Source organism: Odocoileus virginianus, chromosome 26 (assembly GCF_023699985.2).
Source record: "Odocoileus virginianus isolate 20LAN1187 ecotype Illinois chromosome 26, Ovbor_1.2, whole genome shotgun sequence".
In the NCBI taxonomy this organism is placed as follows: domain Eukaryota; kingdom Metazoa; phylum Chordata; class Mammalia; order Artiodactyla; family Cervidae; genus Odocoileus; species Odocoileus virginianus.
In genome coordinates, this window is record NC_069699.1 from 36,134,073 (window position 1) to 36,156,363 (window position 22,291).

The 22,291-nt window shown below is 38.8% G+C and overlaps 1 protein-coding gene across 3 annotated transcripts in view; it reads right to left on the reverse strand.

Annotated features, from left to right (window-relative positions):
- PTPRG (protein tyrosine phosphatase receptor type G) overlaps window positions 1–22,291 on the reverse strand; it is a 751,060-nt gene that overhangs the window by 316,782 nt on the left and 411,987 nt on the right. For all 3 annotated transcript variants that reach the window (XM_070455761.1, XM_070455762.1, XM_070455760.1), the window contains exon 3: window positions 9,888–10,067. In XM_070455761.1, coding sequence (XP_070311862.1) covers window positions 9,888–10,067 — 180 coding nt within the window. The remainder of the gene's footprint in view (window positions 1–9,887; window positions 10,068–22,291) is intronic.

The following is a 22,291-nucleotide window of genomic DNA, read 5'->3' on the forward strand; positions in this document are numbered from 1 at the left end:
ACAAAAGCAAAATTAAACAAATGGGAATACATCAAAGTGAAAAGCTTCTGCACAGAGAAAGAAACCATCATCAAAATGAAAAAGCAGGGGCTTCCCTGGCTGGCTCAATGTTTAGGAATCCGCCTGCTAATGCAGGGGGCATGGGTTCAATCCCCATTCTGGGAAGATCCCACATGCCGCAGAGCAACTAATTCTATATGCCACAACTACTGAAGCCCGTGCGCCTGGAGCCTGTACTCCGCAACAAGAGAAGCCACTGCCGGGAGAAGCCCGCACACCGCAAGCAGAGAGCAGCTCCCACTCGCTGCAACTAGAGAAAAGTGCTCGCGCAGAAATGAAGACACAGTAGAGCCATAAAGTAAATAAATACACATCTTAAAAAAAGGAAACACAATCCAAAAGAAAAGAACAGGCAACCTATTAAATAGGAGAAGGTGCTTGCAGTGTGTATACCCAATAAGGGGTTAAATACAAAGAACTCACAGAATTCAAAGACAACAAGACAAACAATCTGATTGAAAATTAGTTGAGGATCTAAGTAGACATTTTTCCAGAAAAGACATACACATGGCCAACAGGCACATGAAAAGATGTTCAACATGACTAATTAATAGGAAAATGCAAAACAAAACCACGGTGCAAATCACCTCACACCTGTTACAACGGCAATTGCCAAAAAGACAAGAAATAAGTATTGGCAATGGTGTGGAGAAAAGGGGACTTTGTGCACTATTGGTGGGAATTTTTCCACTATAGAAAACAGTAAGAATAAGTAAGAACAGAACTGTCATTTGACCTACCTATTCCATTTGGGCATTTATCCTAAGCACATGAAAACTAATTTGATAAGGTATGTGAATGTCTATGTTTAAAACAGCCATGATATAGAAACAACCTAAGTGCTCACAGATAGACGAATAGATAAAGAAGACGTGGGATATGCATACACAATGGAATACTACTCAGCTACAAAAAAGAAAAAAGTCTTGCCATTTGCAACAACATGAATGAACTTTAAAGATATTACTCTAAGTGAAATAAGCCAGAAGGAGAAAGACAGATATGTATTATTTCAGTTATGTGTGGAAACTCAAAAAAAAAAAAAAATGAGCAAACTAAAATGGAAATAAACTCATAGATACAGAGATCAGAGGTGCAGTTACCAGGGGTGGGTGAAATGTGTGGAGGGAATCAACTGTACAGTGACTGATGGTAAATGAGACTTGGAGTGCTGATCACCTTGTAGTATACATAGATGTCAGATTATAATACTGTATACCTCAAGATTATATTTAAAAAGTAGATGGCATTGTATAACTACTGTTTATAACAGTTCTTTCAGGAAGAGGATCCACAGCTTTCATAGATTCCCCCTGTGTCCAGGGCTTCCCATATGCAACAATGCTCTGCATAGGGGCAGGGGAGACATACGAGTCACACCATGGATAACGAATTACTTTCCAAATTTGACAAGGTGACTAAGGACCAGGCATTCGCTGCATTCTTTGCAGGACATCCATTAACGTTTAATAAATTATACTCAGTGCATCTAAATAACGCTGGCTTCTAAAGCAAGTATTCCCACTAAAATCTGACTAAATAGCAACAGATGCCAAAAGTTTTTAAAAAATCGATGTGAGAAGGAAAATAAGCTCCTCAGTATCTTACCTCCACCACCTGTCAACCAGCTTTCAACACTACAAGATGGGAAAAGACTACCATTATTGGATCATTAATGCTGAGACCCCCAACCATCCACAGTTCCAGTGTGCATCAGGGAATGCTTTAGGGCTCCTGGTCTGATGGTCACACACACAAGCTCAAGTGCTAATCTTCTACTGACTTCCCTATAGGCATCACCATTTACTTTATCTAATATTTACCAATAACTACTGGGGAAGCAAAGGAAAGATTTTCAATGAGGTATTATCTCCTGCCCTCACAGAGTGTATAGCTGGTGGGGAAAACAGGCCACAGCACCTGATGCAAAGAACTGAGTCACTGGAAAAGACCCTGATGCTGGGAAAGACTGAAGGCAGGAGGAGAAGGGGACAACAGAGGATGAGATGGTTGGATGGCATCACCGACTCAATGGACATGAGTTTGACTAAACTCCAGGAGTTAGTGATGGACAGGGAGGCCTGGCGTGCTGCAGTCCATGAGGTCGCAGAGTTGGACACAACTGAGCAACTGAACTGAACTGGAACTAAGCAAGATGGACAAGGCAGAAGAGCTGACCTTTTAATCATAAAATATGTTGGATGACAACCCAGTAGAAGGTTCTGTGTCCTAAAACACAGAAAAGTGGACTTTAAAAATTACCCTCCAAGTTCAAAACCTACATGAGTCTAGTTATATAAGAAAGCGCTGGTTTGCCCATTCTGTAATTGGTAAATTAAGCTTCACTTTACTCAGAAGATAGCTGCCACTACCTGAGCGCAGGGCGAGGGCTGAGGGAATAACAGGAAGGATCTGGAGCTTGGCAGGCAGGAAACAGAGCTCACAGTGTAACCTGCAAAGAGAGACCTAGGGAAATGGCTCCAACTTGAACTGCAGGGTTCAGGCAAGACTGAACACTGACAGGCTGACAAGAATCCAGGAATCTGGATATTTGAATTTTTAAAAACTTTTCCTGTTGTATTGGGGTATAGCCAGTTAACAGTGTTGTGACAATTTCAGATGAACAGCGAAGGCACTCAGCCATACATACACAAGTATCTGTTCTCCCCCAAATTCCCCTCCCATCCAGGCTGCCGTTTAACACTGAGCAGATTTCTGTCTGTTATACAGTAGGTCCTTGCTGGTTATCCATGTAAAATACAGCAGTGTGTATGTGTTCATCCCAAACACCCTAACTACCCCTCTCCCCTGCAACCCTAAGTTTGTTCTCCAAGTTTGTGAGTCTGTTTCTGTTTTTTAAGTAGGTTCATTTGTATAATTTCTTTTTAAATTCCATATATAAAGGATGTCATATGATATTTCTCTTCTCTCTTTGACTTCACTCAGTACGATAATCTTTAGGTCCATCCACGTTGCTGCAAATGGCATTATTTCACTCTTTTTAATGGCTAAATAATAAGGGATCTGGATATTTTAAACAGGAAACTTTAAAAAGTGAAGAGCCAAAGCACATTTAGCATCCCCCAAAGAAGAACGGAATTTTTTCTTAATTACACTTACATTTTCTTCTTTGGGCAACCTTGAGCTAACCAGAGGTGCTGCAGGGTATTACAAAGACAGGGTTGGGCAGGCCCAGGGTCAATGCTGCCGATCACCCAGATGCTTTCAAACATCTGTCTACTTGGCTGATGCTCGGCTTCTAACCTTGGCAGCCGCTTTGTGAGCAACATGACCAATTCATTAATGGCATAAATAAAACTCACAGCTTAAAGAAGAAAATGTGATCCAGGGAAAAAGATCCAATGCTCGTCCCTCTTCAGTACCTATCAAGGATCACCAAGATAACTGCAATAGGGTGGTGGGTGATAGAAATAAAAATAAGTAACGAAAAAAATAAAAATAAGCAACGGTTTCTTACTAAGCCAAATTGGAAACCCTAAGAAAATGGACTTGGGAGATCACTGTGTATTTTCACTTGTACCAAAAACCTGTCCTACATCAACATGCCAGGAATAGAGGTTTTATTGGAATGAGGACATACTTAGATTTTCACCATCAATGCTGGATTCTCTACTCTGTACACGGAGTAAACAAAACCCCTTTTCAAACCGTGGTTCTCATCTGCAACTAGCTATAAGGACAACAGGAAGAAGGAAGAGAAAGGGGACAAAGTTAGGAGCTGGGAGTAAAGACAGACCAACAGGCAAGAGTCAGTCTTGTTACAGGAGAGGGGAAATTCAGGGAGATGTGAGAGAAAAGATGGGAGAGAGCAAATCCACAAAAACAGAAAGCATGTGGAGACATACTCATGAACAGACAAAACTAGACTACAAAGTAAAAGAACAGGAAGCACAAATATTGAGAGTCAAGAAGACAAGCACACAGAGAATTCCTAGAATATTCCTCATGAATCTCAGAGTTGTTAAAGGCTTTTCTAAGCATGTGACACCCGGACAGTTATGCTGAAACTACGGAGCTCCCTCCTGAGTATGGGCTCAGCACAGAAGTCTGTGAGTGTGGACAGAAATCAAGCATCATGAAAATCACCACTGGAAACCCTGTAAGGAGCCCATGATGGCTCTCAGTGAGGCTCTCGTCAGTTTCTCCACCAACCTTGGTCAAAACGCTGACTCTTCAGGGCGCCATGGAGGCAGCAGTTGGTCAAGCGGCAACTGCAATGAATGCAGGGCGTCCTTTCTGGTCAGACACTCGCTTGGCTGGGGGTGGAGCGGGGCTCACCATGTGAGCAAAAAGAGAAGCAGCATCAGATGCTCCTCTTGCACTGAGCTGGGGTGACATGCTCAGTCACGGAATGAGCATGTGGACATGACTGAGGTTGTTTTTAAGACTGTATTTTTCTCTTTATACCAGCCTGCAGTGAGACGGTTCATTGAAACTTAGTGTAAGTCTGTGGGTTCTTATGGAATTGCTTTATCATAAAAGCTCCAAGGACTAGGTGAAATAAAGTAGATGCAACAGTCTCCTAATCTTTGTCTGAATTATATGGGCTCAGCAACATATTAGGACATGGTTCTTCTACAATTTGCCTATGCAGACTTTCTCAATTCTTGATCTACTTTTATTAATTTAACAACTACTTTTTGAATCCATCTATGTCAGGTATAAGTAGACAAATAAGAAAGAATGTAGGCAAAGGAAAAATAGAGCAAACCAATATGAAGTGTGGAAAGAGCAGTAACATGCATTTTGGCAACTGTATTTACTGTCTGTCCTTAGTGTAAGGTAAAAGAAAAAGAGGTGGAAAAATAAAAACTAAAAAACACCCTCCAAATACTTAAAACTCACAGGAGACCATGGCTTATTAACATAGACCAGAACCACTATCTACATCTTAAATTCCAATCACTTAGTTAGAAGCTAATGCTAGGAACAGCAAGATTATCTTGAAACGTTCTTGTTGAATGCATTATCTTTGCATTCTACAAAGATGAAAGAAAGGGAAATAACTTGAGATGAAATCAAATGAGAACTGGCACAATAGAGAGTTATGGCTGTTCGGAAAGAAACAGAGAGATGTTATCTGTCTTCTAAAGATATTTTAGACAACTTTCGAGAAGTGGACTATGGACAACCACAGTGCTCTATTGATTATGCCGAATTGGATATATGGTCCTCTCCACAGGTTAAGACAGATATGAACATTAAAACTGCTTTATGGGAAAGTTACTGTCTGTATGTTACAGGCCGCTTTAAATATTAACTTTCTGTATTCATATTTTAATATCCAAAAGACAGTCTATTTTACAGATAAGTGACCTGTAAATTTCCAACAGAAAAAATGAGTATCTCTTCCTGAATTTATTTTGTGGAAGTGCAAGTTTCAAAGAAAGACTTTTGGGGCTCAAAAATTAATGACTGAAGAAAAATAAGGTTTTTTGGCACCTAGGCAAGAAAGTTAGATCCAAAATGAATGATGATAACAAAGACAATGTGACTCATGATATACTTTTTTTTTTAATTAAACTTTTAATCTTCCTGATAACTGCAGATCCACATGTAGTTTTAAGAAATAATACAGAGGTCCTGTGTCCCCTTTATTCAGTTTCCCCAAACGGTCAAATCTTATAAAACTAAAGTACAACGGTATGCACTTTTCTTTAACAAATATTATCCAGCTTGCCTATCAATACTATTCACTGTTGGTATTATCAACTCCCACATTTAATTCAGATACACAGCATCCTGCCCTGTATTTGTACTGTGTTCAACTCAATTTATATGATCCAGGCGTAATAGACAAAGCAAATGGATCTTCATTTCACTAAAAATGCTGGAATATTTATGAACTCATCTGATATTTTAAGAACAGAATAAAGCTGTTCCTAGGTTCATGCATATTCAAAAAAAAATAAGGAACAAGACAGGTTTTTCAGCACCCAAGTTTCTAGAGAAACATACACTAAAACTCTTTTAAGAGAACAGAAAATACAATTCAATGTTTACATTTAACACTGCATACCCCAATGTTCATCGCAGCACTGTTTACAAAAGCTAAGAAGTGTAAGCAACCTAGGTGTCCATCAGCAGACAAATGGATAAGAAAGTTCTGATACATATACACAATGGAATATTACTCAGCTATTAAAAAGAACACATTTGAATCAATTCTAATGAGATGGATGAAACTGGAGGCTATTATACAGAGTGAAGTAAGTCAGAGAGAAAAACACCAATACAGTATATTAATGCATATATATGGAATTTAGAAAGATGGTGACGATGACCCTATACACAAGAGCGAATGAGACACATAAAAAGAGCAGACTTTTGGACTCTGTGGGAGAAGGCAAGGGTGGGGTGATTTGAGAGGATAGCACTGAAACATGTATATCACCATATGTGAAATAGATCACCAGTTCAAGTTTGATGTATGAAACAGGGCACTCACAGCTGGTGAACTGGGACAACCCAGAGGGATGAGATGGGGAGGGAAGTGGGAGGGGGGTTCAGGATGGGGGACACATGTACACCCGTGGCTGATTCATGTAAATCTACTGCAAAAGTTACCACAATATTGTAATTAGCCTGCAATTAAAATAAATAATTTTTTTTTAATGGTTGGTACTTGGAAAAAAAAAATCACTTCTATGGAAACAGGTTGATTATTTATGGGCTATTAGCCTGTCGAGTATGATGCTATAAATTTTGAAGTCATAAGCACAGTTTGAGAAGTAACAGAGATTTATTTCTGCTTCTCAGAAAGCCGTACTTCTGAATTTCAGAGACAGATGCGTTCATATTTGGATGGCTGTGCTGTAAAGTCAGGCGCATGCGCCCACAGATAGGCAACAACTTGTGGATCACTCTGGAGGCAAGCAGAGTGACAGAGATTGATAATAAGCTTCTGGAAGACCAAGGTCATGAATCAACTTGCACTGAGTGAACCCTACACTTGTCTAAAACCTGTCATTGGAGATACCAAGCTGAAAGCTGTCACTGAAACATGTTATCTTTGCAGAAGGCTGTCAAGCGTTTCAAGTCAAGTAGAAAACCGTATCAGAGAGCCCAGCAAATTGCCTTTGGCAGGCTTCCGGAATGTGGCACCAAGGTGGCACTCAACCCCCAGATCTGATTACCCCAGCATAGCAAAGCTCTCGTCCACCACATTCAGACTGACTGTGGAGTAATATTCCCATCACGGATCTCCAAAGGACACTCACATCTGAAACACACAGCAAAGCTACTGTCAGAGAAAATCTGAGTTGTAGCTATAAACACACCATCTAAACTCAGGGAGTAGAAAGGTGCAGGTGAAAAGGGGTGTATAAATAATATCACTGGTATACAAGCTTGTCCTGAGCAGCTGCTCAAATGGATGAATCAAGGTACAGGAGAAAGTAGCCTGCTATAATGCTCAAAGACCTGTTTATGGGGACATTATGAAAAAGAGCTCGAAGCCAGGAACCACTGTGTTGAGTGGGAAACAATTCTAAGATCAAGTCAGACCAACCCAAAGCAATCAGCCACAAAAAAATCTCTGACAAATGCTGGTTCAGAGAAAGAAAATGGAGGCCTAAAGTTGTATGTGCAGCCACTTAGGTATTGTTGTTGTTGTTTTTTAAAGGCAACTCAGTGACCCACAACATGAATGGGACCAAAAGACAGATAATGAAGTCATTTTAGCTTCACATGAGGGCTGCACAGCCAAGGGTCCTGGAGGGATTGTTTGGAGTGCTCTGTACTGATATCCTTGGGTTACAAAGGGATTGTTTCAAAGAGAGAGAGAGTGAGTCAGTTTTAATGGGTTGGGTTATAAGAGTAGAAAAATAATAAGAAAAAATACCTTTAGCACCACAGAATCCCATAATATAACACTTAAGCAGTTATTTTCAAATCAAACAGTGGGGCACAGCAAGGCAATCTCTGCTACTTCCATCAACAATCTGTAACTGTTATTTGCATGGTAGTGATTAAGACGGAAGCACTTTGCATTAGCAATTCTGAAAATGTGGTATTTCATATGCATGGACCCTAAGTGAAAGGTGAGGTAGGTAAAAGGAAGCCGGAGGATCAAACTGCTGGTCTGATACACAAAGGGATAAGACAGTGTTCATCTGTATTGTAATACAAAACAAATATTAACAAATCAAATTCTCAAGGAAGATAAGAAATGCATTTCCATCTGTGCATTTGGCACGGTGATGTCTAGTAGAAATTTCTGTAAAGATAGAATGTTCTCTGTGCAGCCTGTTATGGTAGCCACTAGCTAAATATGGCTACCGAACATATAAAATGTGGCTAGTACAATACTGCCCACAGAGATCTACAGGTTCTTTGAAATTCCTATCAAAACTCCAACGGTGTTTTTCACAGAAAAAGTTAAAACCATCCTAAAATTCCTATGAAACCTCCAAAGACCCTGAATAAGAAAAGGAATCCTTAGAAAGAAGAACAAAGCTGGAGGCATTATACTTCTTGATTTCAAATGATACTCCAAAGCTATGATAATCAAAACAGTATGGAACCGGCATACAAATAAACACATCAACCAATGAAATACAATCTAGAGTCTAAGAAATAAACCCACACATATGACTATTCACTTAAAATTGACAAAAGAGCCAAGAAAACTCAATGGGAAAAGGACAGTCTTGTCAATAAATGGTGTTGGAAAAATGAGACATTCACACATAAGAATGAAGCTGGACCACTACCTTACATCCCTCATGAAAAGTAACGTGAAATGGATTAAAGACTTAAATTTAAGACCTGAAACTATAAAACTCCTAGAAGAAAACATAGGGAGAAAGCTCCTTGACACTGGTCATGTCAATGATAATTTGGATATGACACTAAGAGAACACAGCACAAAAGCAAAAACAAACAAACGGGACTCACCAAAATAAAAAGCTCTGCACTGCAAAAGAAATGACCAATAAAAATGAAATGGCAAAATGTCATATGCCAGTTATATCTTAATGTGTGCTCAGGTACAGTCATGTCTGACTCGTTGCAGCCCCATGGATTATATAGCCCGCCAGGCTCCCCTGCCCAAGGAATTTTCCAGGCAAGAATACTGTAGTGAGTTGCTATTTCTGACTCCAGGGACCTTCCCGACCCAGTGATCTAATACATGTCTCTTGCATTTCCTGCACTGGCAGGCGGATTCTTTACCACCAGCGCTACTTGGGAAGTCCTATATATTAACAAAGCTGAAAAAAATAAAGGTGACCCCTACACCTCTACCCCCAAAATACAAAGATCTTAATGTGTGTCTCCTCTGCTTTCCAACATTGCAAACAGACACCCTAAGAAGGCAGGAAACAAAAAACTATACACAGCTACTAAAACTAAGGCAATAAATTTTAATCTTACTTAGCTTTAATTAATTTAAATTTAAATATAGCTACATATGGCTAGTGGTCACCATATTAGAACAGAGGTCTCAAAGTTCATTCTATATACTTTACATGGACTGACCCACTCAAATCTTAACAATTCTATGAGATTGATACATATACGTTATTATCCATATACATTTTTATCTTTATATTTTTACCCTGTCACATTGGAAAAAAAAAAATCTTTAAGCACAAAGTGGTTAGGCAGTTTGCCCAAAATCACACAGCTAGTATAGCAAGCAGCCAGTTCTTAAACCGAGGGTCAGTTCCAGAGTTCTCACTCAGCTTTATGTTGTCTATAGTAACATGCACAACTAAAAGAACAAGTCATGGTTAAGGTACAGACCAGAGACACCAGAAACATTTCATGTTGTCCTACAGACAGGTAAAGAAGATGCAGTTTACCTGTTTTCCCTGTGTTTTTCATCCAGGTTTTGTTAGAAGACTCGTTGTCGAAGCCATCAAGTTGCAGGTCCTGGTACTCTTCACTGACACGTGCATGCTGGTCCGAAATGTCTATAGGCGACTGCTGACGGCCCCCACAGCTGACACTGGACGTGACCCAGTGCTCAGGACCGTAGGCACCTGTTAAGAGAAGACAAGATTTCAATTTCTGTGGCTCAAAGGGCACGGATGGAATGAATAAGACACAAAAAAGTCAAGCACTTCATCTGCCAGGATACATTTTCCTATGTATCCCCACCCCAACGATGTTACTGCACTGGAAAGCTCAGCCCAAGCCACTTGCTGGATAGGGCAAGAAAATGTAAGTAAAAAATCTCACTTGAGATAGTTTGGCTTCTTGATTTGTAATCAAATATTTGCTCATTTTTTTCTATTACCCAATTAAGAAAATTAAGCAGAAGAGTTTTCGGAGTTATCCACATTTTAAAAAAAATTGTTTTAAAAATAATTTTCCTAAAATAAACAGAACATTTATTCACAAGAAAACACCTTCATCAATTTAGCATGTTCTGCTATTGTGAACATTATATGAAACAACTTTTTGTTATGTTTCTAGGAATTTCTGAACTGGAAAAAAAATTAAAAGCAACACAACACTAGATGAGAGTCACTACAAACAATGTACTCAATAGGATATGGTTTTCCTTTGGCTAATTGTGACATTTTTCACTATAGCCAGTTTGAACACTTACGTATTAAGGCACTCATTTCTCTTTCTCAGCCCCTCTTTGTCATAGGAGATGGGGATACAAAGCTACCTTAAGACTAGACTCAGCATTCGTATAAAGATTTTGGAGGGACATATTCCATGGAAATAGACAAAGAGAATGCAGCTATCATGCACAACCCTAATGAGTGTCAAGCAGGCATAGGGAGAGAAAATTTTACAAACTTCATGGCACGACAAAGCAGAAGTAGTCAACTAGAAAAAAAATCATTTACTAGAGAGATTAAGATACATTTTTTGTTTGAAAACCAGATATATAATAGGTCGAAACAGTATAATTTTTCAATTTTTTATTTTATATTGGAGTACAGTTGATTTACAATGCTGTGTTACTTTCAGGTTGTACTGCAAATTGATTCAATTATACATATACATATATATTCTTTTTCAGATTCTTTTTGAATAGAGGTCATAGAGTAGTTCCCAGTGTTATACTATAGGTCCTTCTTAATTATCTATTTTATATATAGCAGCATGTAATAACTGTAAAATGATTAGAAGATAAAACTGAGGCTTCTCAATCAATAGAGTTTAGTGTATAAATAAACATATACACATACTTGTATTCCTAGCGGGGTGTTTTAAGCTTTAAATTTCTTCACATATCAAATAAAAGAGGATGAATGGCCCAAGTGACTTGAGGTGATCAACTCATCCATGAACCCATTCCTTTCTGCCTCATTCCATACTTACCTTGCACGATGGAAGACAGGAGGGCATCTTAGGTCTCCCTCTTACCAAGGAAGAGTCCACACCTGTGCCCGACACCCACCACTCACTCACTGACCATGGATTTCCCCATTCCCCTAAGTCTGATACAGCTCACAGCAGATACAAACAGGGGTACCATGAACAGAGGGGTGACCACAAAAAACCTTTTCAGTCACAGTAATGGAAGCTCCATGGCTGCAAAAGAAACTGACAAAGCTGCCCCCCAAACGATTCAAACGCTTGCTCTCTGGCAAAGAGCTCAGCCTCACTCTATGCCTGGGTCCTTTTCCCTAATCCTCATCCCAAAGACTAAGATAAAAGAGACTATCAGAAAGAACATTCACTGACTGGGCAAAGATTTAGCGACCTCAGGGCACATTTCACAATTACTTCTAGTGCCAGAAGACTTTCTGCAAAAAGTTAGCATCACCACTTCCTTTACTGTAGGATTCCAACTACATTAGGAATTGTCAAGGGCTGTTTCCTCATGTCATGTCACCTCTTGGTCAAATTCCCTAAGACTGTGTGAGATGAGTCACAAAGGAACAGAGTGTGCATTTGTGTATGTTTCACCTTGCATAAATATAGTTGAAGAAAAAAAGGAGAGGAAAGCGGATGGGAATGGCTCCAATTATCCTATTTGCTCTAGATTTTCTTCCACATACCAAAAAGATTCCTTAAAAAATTGAATAAAGTGCCGTTGATGTATTTGATAACTGAGCACCATGTTAATTCTGGCTAAGCTACAACTGGGCCTGTATGTTGGAAATATGGAAAGTGAAGTGCTAGAATATTGTGTGTGTTTATGTATGTATACAATGTCTTTCAGAAACTCACTACTACAATAAAATTACACTCAATGGGAAAAAAACACATGGTAAAAAATCAATTCTAACACATGTGACTCCAAAGAACTAAGAACACAAGCCATCATTTGTAAAAACACCTAGACACCTGGTAGTTATCCTACTAACAAAAACAAAACAAAACAAAACAAACTCTGTAACCTCTGATAGATACTTGCCATTCACAGTACTTCTCATAACCTGCCAGGCATGGGTGAAATATAAGTTAGCACTCTATAAAAATATAATCAGGGTTCATATCAGTGAGATTCATTTATTCACTGGTAAAAATCTGAAGCTTTAAGCCAACTACCATGCTTGCTTTCACACTTCTACCCAATAAATGCTCAAGTGTAATTTTAATTGAAACTGATCTTTCACTTCAGATTTTAAATTAATTCTTCTTTGGAGTGCTTCATGCTCCAGACACCCTTGCTTTGCAAAAACCCCTTATGTCATTAGTGGAGGAAATAGAACACTTTTTTCAAGCTTGCAGGTATCGATTACCTATTCTCACGCTGAAGCACCACGGCCGTTCCACACTGTATAAATCTCTTCAGTGTTCAGACACTTTATAAAGGACTGAGAATTATATCATTAATCATTTCCAGATGCACAAGTCTCATAGCATTGAATGCTTTGTTTTTCAAAACTTTGAATAATGCCTTTAAGCAAAAAATATGACTCAAAACAAAACCAAACCACTGTGGTTGACTGAAACCTAGTTTTGAAGGAGGGAAAGCAATCAGCAAGAAGCCTTCCTCTCTCAGATCTGGGATTACCCACCTAAAACAAGAAGAAAAAGTCATGTGCATTTTGGTTTCCTCTTATGGACTCTTTCTTAGAATATCTGCATTTTAACAGCTGGACCTATTTAGAGCAGTTCACCAACTCTGACATGACAATCTAATATGCAAGGCTATCTTCTCAAAATGGGGAGGCATGGGGCTCAGAGGTAGAAACCACAGGGTAGCTTGGCTGCCAAGAGTAACTCCTTGTTCACCTGTTAAGAGTCTGGTATGAATTAGATCTGATTGAGACATACTGCCAACAGATTAGTACCAAGGGAATTTAACAGTGACTTCCCCTCAATCTAGAATGAAAAATATTTTCCTTTTTTTGGCTGGGCACAAGGGAGATCTTAATTCCCTGACCATGGCTCAAACCCATGCCCCATGCAGTAGACGTGCGGAGTCTTAAGTCACTGGACTGCCAGGGAATTTCCAGTATTTTCCTTTTAATAAATTCAATGAACACATCTGAAACTCCTGGCTAAGGGTTTTGACCTCAGTGTAAATATCCCTTTGCCAAGGAGGCTTTCGTGAGAAATGTAGAGGGTTCTGTATTCTCCTGGCAATGGGTTCTTGTTTGCCTAAGGACATCTTATCATGAATGTAATTATTTACTCTTTAGTGTCTGGCTTCCTCACCAGCTCATTACTCTATGAGAACAGGTTCCTTCTCTACATTGTTTGACTTGATTCTACTCTCTAGCATAGAACTTTATAGACAATGAGCTCCCAGTATACGTATTTTTACCACAAACACATGAATTGGAAGATGACATTAAGAAATCTTCCACAGGTCTGTCTCTCATGACATGTTCTCTGTCATTACTTTGGTTTTAATTTTACACTTCTATCTGCTGATTTCTTCCTAAATCTTCATTTCCTGGACTCAAGATGTCAGCTTTCAAAGTAAACACTCATTTATTCATTAAGACATTACATTAATCTGAACAGTGATACAGTAACACTGTATCAGCAAAGACATGATGTGCAGGATAGAATCTATGTGCAAACTTAACAAGTCCACCAACAGCAATGAAAGTTTTTTAAAAGAAAGGAATGCGATAAAACTTTGCTTTCAAAACCTTTTGGGGAATGATCATTTTTAAGACGTTCATTTTTCCTACGCTTTAGCAGAGCTCTCTAATCAAAGAAGGTGAATCAAGGAGGAAACTTAGTCTTGTTCATTACTTCATCACCAAAGTCACTTCAACATTGACTCAACAAATGCTCAGTACCAGGCTCAGTTCTAAGAAATGGTGGTTGGGGGTGGAGATGTGACAGATGCCTCTGTCAGCTCATCCGTACAACGAATGGGGAACAGCAGTGATTTGACCTCAAAGGCTGGTTATGAGGATCAGATAAGATAATCCACAGAAGATACTCAGTATAAGAAAAAAACTGTAGAAACTCGATACGTGGTGGCTGGTATGATTACTGTCACTGTTACTGTGTTACAAAATACATAGCAATCCCTGTAGAACCCGACCATATATAATGAAGGAAATAACCCAAGCAAGGACTAACGTAGGTGGAGGCAGGCATTATGCCCTACACAGGGAGAGAGGAGAGACACTTCAAGGAGAGAAATTCACACCAGAACTGGACAGAAATTTACTAGGTCCAAGTGCTTCCCACATGGGCAGAGGACAAGAGTCAAAAGTACTGCTGACCCCTTCAGGAGGTGAAGTTTAACCCAAGGACCTGCTGCATTTAGGGACTAGCTTCCCAAGAATAAGGCAGAAAAGGGGGGGAAAGGCAACCTCTCAATGGAGAAGCCCGGTAAACAGCACCTCAGCCAAGTGATGGAGGTCAACCCCACCTTCGGTATCACGGATTATCATGCACATCTTGATAGGGTGTGGTAAGTAAGGGTACAGAACCACTCTCGGATTCTTTTTTAAAAATCTGTAACTCCCATGACGAGGAAAACATCAGACAAACCCAAACTGAGGAACGGAACATTCTACAGAACACTTGGCCAATATTCTTTTAAAAACCTTGAGGTAAATAAAAAAAAAAAAATAAAATAAAAAATAAATAAATAAATAAAGAGAAAAAAAAAAAAAAAGAAAAAAACCTTGAGGTAATGACAAGCAAGGAAAGACAATAAAAAACTGTCACAGACCAAAGAAGATTTAGGAGCTGAGACCAAAACTGCAATGTGGTATTTGAGACTGAATAATGGAACCAAACATGGAAATTAGTCAGAAAACCCATGAGAGCTCTGAATAAAGGTTGGAAGAAAGAAGACGACATATTTATCAAACTCACAGAAAGCAAATAAAACTTAATTGTTCTTAAGTGGGCTACATTTTAATATCTAGATTTTACTGACTTTACTGTTATATATTTGGGGGTAGCTCTATGGCCTAGCGGATGAAGGAGATGGATATTGATTTACAGATAATGCTGTGCTTATTGTCATACTTCTTTGTAAGAAAGAAATTTGCACAGAGCAATGCCAAAGGAAAAGAGAGGGGACCTAAAGAAGGAAATTTCATTATTTAAGGTTACATAAAAACCTTCAAAAGTTGGACAAATTATAGCTAAGGAAAAACATTATTAGCTTAATTTATGGCTCATTTGTGCATGAAAAGCACCCACCTCTACCTCCAGGGTGGACCATTAACAAGTCATTGTATTTTCTCATTTTGAGATGCTTACAATGCAGTAGGACTAGCACCAAGAAGACATATTTCTATAGGAGGCCGAATAAATCACACAACTGGAGATTAATTCCAACTGGCCTGTTTAAGGTAGACAATCCCCCATGTGAAAATAACGGCAAATACTGTAAATCCGGGTTCATGTCTGAGATCCCGCACTGCGTCTTTAAGGCATATTTAACTCAAAGAACTTGGCTGATATGCATACGTTCTGAACCCAACTAAGCTAATGTGTTCAAAGAAAAATAAAAATCTGAGACACATCTCAACCCCCTCCACATCTCCAACAATATTACTTGAAAAACTAAGAGGAGCAAATATAACTGGTTAGCAATAAGACCTTTGTACACTGTAAGTAAAACATCTCACTTCAGTATAGTTCACTATTAATACCTGAGCTGAGAAAAGGAGGTAAAAGTACTATCTGTAGAGCATATAAATCATACTTTTGTCTAAAAGCAAAGAGTTTCAAATGTCTATGATTTGTATTCCAAACAATGGTTTCTTTAAATACATAAGAGACTTTTTGCAGAAAATAAGCATACACCTTGAATTTATTTTACTAATAACACATCCAAATAATGGTTTCTATTCACTAATGAAAAGCTATTAAAAATAATGAATTCTGTCTAAATCTAATTAAAAACAAAACTAATATACATGTTATATGCTGTTTCTAGTCAAATATGCTTATTAATGCCTCCCTCAAGGAATTTACATTAAAAGCTTACCTTGATCCAGGCATCTTGGTGTCTACTTTTAACCAACAGCAACAATCCAAAAATAATGTATATTCATTTTTTAACCTAACAGTATAATTAATGTTTTTTCTCCCAAATCTAAAGCACGTATTTAAACTACTCTATTTTTTAATTAAAAAACTTTATGGGACTTAACTTATGATTCTTCTGGTGCATTCTTATGGTGCATTTTCCAACCCTGGTAGCTAATTACGTGTTGTTAAGTTAAAACACTGTATACATGAAAAACGGAAGGACTAAAAAGCATTCATGTTGCTCATCCCCAGATCATCTCTAAAACTTCAAAGAGTTCTAAATATTACAAGAATACTTCCTGTAACATCTAGAAGAATGAAACAGGCATATTAAATTCTGTTGACATTTCAGCTAACATTCACTCTCACTGTATACAGTCCTGAAAGTAACCACAAGGATCTGGTGAGGATGACACACACAGAGTGCATCCATCAGTACATGACACATGCTGATAGTGCTCAGTAAGCAGGAGTATCTATACTTTCATCTGGAAACCACAAGCAAAACTACATTCAGGATGATGTGACCCTGTTCCAGGGCTCCAAAAATAGCACCCGATTGCTTATCTGGCCATTAGTTTAATTCCATTGTCCTTGCCAAGAGATTGACTCAGGAAGGAGCCTTAATCCAGGACTAAAGCACTGAGTAGAGGGGATTTCCCGGGTCCGAGGAAATGTTTTACGGGGGAGGTTTAGAGAAGACTCCTGGGAGTCCCTTGGATTGCAAGGAGATCATACCAGTCAATCCTGAAGAAAAGCAGTCCTGAATATTCATCGGAAGGACTGATGCTGAAGCTGAAACTCTAATACTTTGGCCACCTGATGCAAAGAACTGGCTCATTGGAAAAGTCCCTGATGCTGGGAAAGATTGAAGGCAGAAGGAGAAGAAGACAACAGAGGATGAGATGGCTGGGTGGCATCACTGCCTCAAAGGATATGAGCTTGAGCAAGCTCTGGGAGTTGGTGATGGACAGGGAAGCCTGGCATACTATAGTCCACGGAGTTGCAAAGAGTTGGACATGACTAAATTAAACTGAATTGATAGGATTCAACCTAACCTTTGCCGACAAAGGTCTGTATACTCAAATCTATGGCTTTTCCAGTAGACATATACAGATGTGAGAGGTGCATCATAAAGAAGGATGAGCATGAATAATTGATGCTTTTGAAGTGTGGTGCTGGAGAAGACTCTTGAGAGTCCCTTGGACTGCAAGGAGACCAAACCAGGTAATCCTAAAGGAAAATAAACTCTGAATATTCACTGGAAAGACTAATGCTGGAGCTGAAGATCCAATTCTCTGGCCACCTGATGCAAAGAGCTAACTCACTGGAAAAGACCCTGGTGCTGGGAGACACTGAAAGAAAAAGGAGAAGGGGACAGCAGAGGATGAGATGGTTAGATGGCATCACTGACTCAATGGACATGACTTTGAGCAAGTTCCAGGAGATAGTGAAGGGCAGGGAAACCTGGCATGCTGCAGTCCATCGGGTCACAAAAAGTCAGACACAACTTAGCAACTGAACTACAACATTCAAAAGCAGGCTCCAGATTTTTATTCTGAGTCTGAGGGAACAACCTACCTACTCCCTGAATGGGAATAGAGAAGAGGCAAGGAATGGACTGGCTTTGAACCAAGACTGAATGAAGTGGAGGCCAAAGCTGACAAGGAAAAAGGCAGGCAGTGAGGAGAAGGGAGAGGACCTGACCAAACAAATACTGAAACTCAAATTTTATCTCTAGACTTCTCAATTTTAAGTGTCTTTGTAGTCAAAACTTCTTGATTAGGCTTTCTGCTATTTGTGACTGAAGAAATATAGGAGATAATCAGAATGTTAGTTTAAAAATACCAACAGTTAAATCACTCAGTGCTTTCCACATTCATCACTAGGAAGAAAATGTCAAATTATAAAGATAAAAATCAGGAACGCATGCTGGATGGAATGTATAAGGATAATATCTCCTGATTCCCCTTCCTTTCCTCCCTCCCTAGAGAAGAGGATAAACTTGGTAAGGCTTTTAAGATCTCATTTAGACAAAAGAAGAGGGAACAGGTCCTGAAGTCCCTGGCTATAAATCCACAGTGGGTAACACAGAGGTCACAGGACAGGAATCCCTGACTTAATGGGACCAGATGCCTCTCTCAGAAGTCTTTGGCCTAAGAGACAAGCCACAACCAAGTCACTACCTAGGGAAGACCTGCCGAGGTGACCATGCGTGGTTCCCAAAGGTCACAATTTCATCTCAGGGTGGGGCAAACAAGACAGACAATTAGGGTCTAGTTCAGTCTGGCTCAGACAATGCTGGGACTTCCTGTCTTTGAGTGGAAGGCCTTTTTCACACCATTTCACTCTATAGGAAGTACCTAGCCTCACAATGTGTTGTGGAACAGAAGCTACTTTAGCTTATGAGAAATCCCCATCATGAGAAGGAACAGGGAAACATTCCCAGACACAGTTTAGGAGTTCGGCGTTTGCAAGGGCTAAGAATGTACAGACCAGCCTTTTGATATGAGGGCTGAGAGGAAAAGAACAAGGAATTAAAAATCATTTTATGAGGTGTTCACTCAACAGCTGAGCTGGGGTGGATGGGGTGTGTGGGTCTGGGAAGCACTTCAGAGGGTACAGACAGGATGATTCACACCCTTCCTGCAACAACTATAAAAGGAGGAATGTATGCTCCAAAATGTATTAACTATTGAGTGCCATCTGGGGAAATGTCTAGACATAAAGTGCCACATTTATGAGGTGAAGCCAAAACAACATGATGGATTCTATGCCTCTGTGACACATTGTGAATAGTTCCCTTCAACTTACACTCTCCTCTATTTCAATCAATTTATAGTGTGGGTAACATCCAATGAAGGGGATCTATAAGGAAAACCTGGAGAAATCAGCAGAAGCGACAGTGAAAAAAAGGAACATAAACTCCTTTCAGTTCATCAAATCACAGGACACTCTGCTAACTTAGCTTTTTAAAATAGCCCCCTCATCCAAGCTGTATTTCCCTGACCTCGTGCATTTCTCTTCCGAGTATACAATTCATGAGAAAATAACCTCCATGATGTTAGATAATTGACTACTTGGTTCACTCAGTACACAGACAGCACTCAACAAATAAGCGTCAAAAGGGCCAGCACTAAGGTGAAGCACTCGCTAAAACGCAGGTATCAAAATAGATAATATTCCAATGAAGTATTTTAAAGTTCGAAGTGAATGCAAAAAAAGAAAAAAAAAAACCTATGATGAGCAAAATATAAAAAAAAATTAAAGATATTGTCAGTAACAAAGTCCTGTACAGAGTCCTACTGGAGTCTGAGGCAAAAGTGAAAACCAGAAATGGCAAATATTGCATTAAAATGTAATTTCTCTTGATTATGGAGGTTTTTTTGACACTCTAGTCCCAGCCCTACTAAAACCGACTGACTGACATTTAATAGTATACAGCCATCAAGTGACATGAATAAAGAGATTCCATTCGGAGAATAATCACTACATGCCAGGCATCGTGATGAAACTTGTTATATTTTATCTTCTTTGAGCCTTTCAAAAACTTGTGTCAAGTATATATGTTTCTTTCTTTCTCAGGTTAAGAAATTGAAGCTCAGCAGCTAGGAAACTTGCCCTCACATAGTGACAGACCATGGAGTCAACTTCGGATATATGGGAATAACCCACGCTACAAAACAAGAGTTTGCAAACTATGGCACGTGGGTCACATATAGCCCACCATGTGTTTTTGTAAATAAAGATTTATTGGAATACAGTCACAGCCATTCACATATGTATTATCCATGGTTTTTTCCAGATTGTAACTCCAGAGTTAGTCTTAAGAGAGACCAAAAAAAAAAAAAAAAAAGAAAACAAACAAACAAAAACCCTCTAAAATATTTACCATCTAGCCTTTTGTTGACAAAATGAAAAAAACTGGCAACAATGTAAATATCCAACAGTAGGGGCTTGCTAAGCAAACTACTTCCATACTTAACAGTTCAAAAGTATACAAATCCTATTCTCAGATAAATTCCCAATGGCTGCAAGTTTTAAATATTTAAAATAAGTAAAGGTACAAGAAGTAGTTGTGAGGAAGTTTGAAGTAGGAAAAGTATTTCTACATATGTAAAATCCTAAGCATCAGTAAGACTAATAAAATCAAATATATTAAAGAAATATTTAATTTTCTGATAGCAGAATGCACCAAAAGAAACAACTAAAAACAAATGATCTGCAAAAAACATTTGCAATTCAAACCACAAAAAGGAAAATGTCTTTATTATACTAAGGGATTCTAGAAACTGATAAATCCAAAACCAGACATTAAAATGGGCAACAGGTATGAATCAACACTTGAAATAAAACAGGAGAATACAAATGGCCCCTTAACACAGGACGCGCTGCTCTGGCACTCCAATAATAAGAAACACAAATTAAAATGGTATAGATGCATTCTTTTACTCACTCGATCTGGAAACACCAAGATGTTTAAATATACACTGATGTGTTCAAGTAAGTACATTCATTTATGCCACAGAGAGATTGAAACAATCTTCATAAAAGAAAATTGGATAACAAGTATTTAAAGGATATGGCTTCCCAGGTGGCACCAGTGGTAAAGAACTCCCTGACCAATGCAGGAGATGCAAGATACGTGGGTTCAACCCCTGGGTTGGGAAGATCCCCGAGAGAAGGAAATGGCAACCCACTCCAGTATTCTTGCCTGGAGAATCCCATGGACAGAGGAGTCTGGCAGGCTGTAGTTCATAAGGTCACACAGAGTCAGAAATGACTGAGCAACTTAGTACACACATGTACACTGAAAGGAAAAATGTGCACTTCTTTGAGCCTGGTGTTAATTCTTCAGGTATACTTGTATTCATACAAACAAGTTAAGGTTAAGGTTAGTTAGGGGCTTCCCAGGTGGCGCTAGTGGTAAAGAACTTGCTTGATAATGCAGGAGACTTAAGAGACACAGCTTCAATCTCTGGGTCAGGAAGATCCCTGGAGAAGGGCATGGCAATCCACTCCAGTATTCTACTGGAGAATTTCATGGACAGACGGTCCAGGCGGGCTTATGTTTTAAAAAATGAGAAAATAAATGATCATGTATATAACTATATACGTATACGCATATATTCTTACTGTAGGTATATAAAATACCCCTGGAAGCATATTTCAGAAAGCATAATACTAATAAATGAAGAGGAAATAAGAACAGGATATTTTTCACTACTTATTCTTTTATGCCCTTTGTGATATACTAACCTATTTAACAGGAAAACTTAAGTACACATAGAAACTTAACATGCATGGAGGAGTACCTGATACCATTCAGTGGTAATACTACAGAGAAAATACTGCAGAAGTATATCAGATCATGTACAGAAAAAAATTAAAATTAAGACCAGTGACAAAAAACAAAGATTACAAAGAAGCTTTCTAAACTGTAAATGGTGGTTAGCTCCAGGATGGGAGTCAAAAGATGCACATACATGAATGTGTGTGGAAGGCTAAAATGAACACCTAAGCAGCGAACATGAAATAAATTACTTACACATGAATAAAAGATGCTAATATGATCTAGAAAGATATTTATTGAGGATACATGCATGTACTGCTTTATTTAATAACAACAATTTTTATTTTTTTATTTTTTTTTTATTTTGGATACACACTTCTGAGATTTTGACCTAAGAATATTCTTGAGGGACTCTGGAAGTCCTGAAGGTTTTAATACATGATGGCATCATTCTAACAGGGGCCCCAGGAGGGTAAAAGTTTGTTCTTTGTGGGAAAATATATTACTATTTTCATCTTTAAAGCACAGGCATGTATG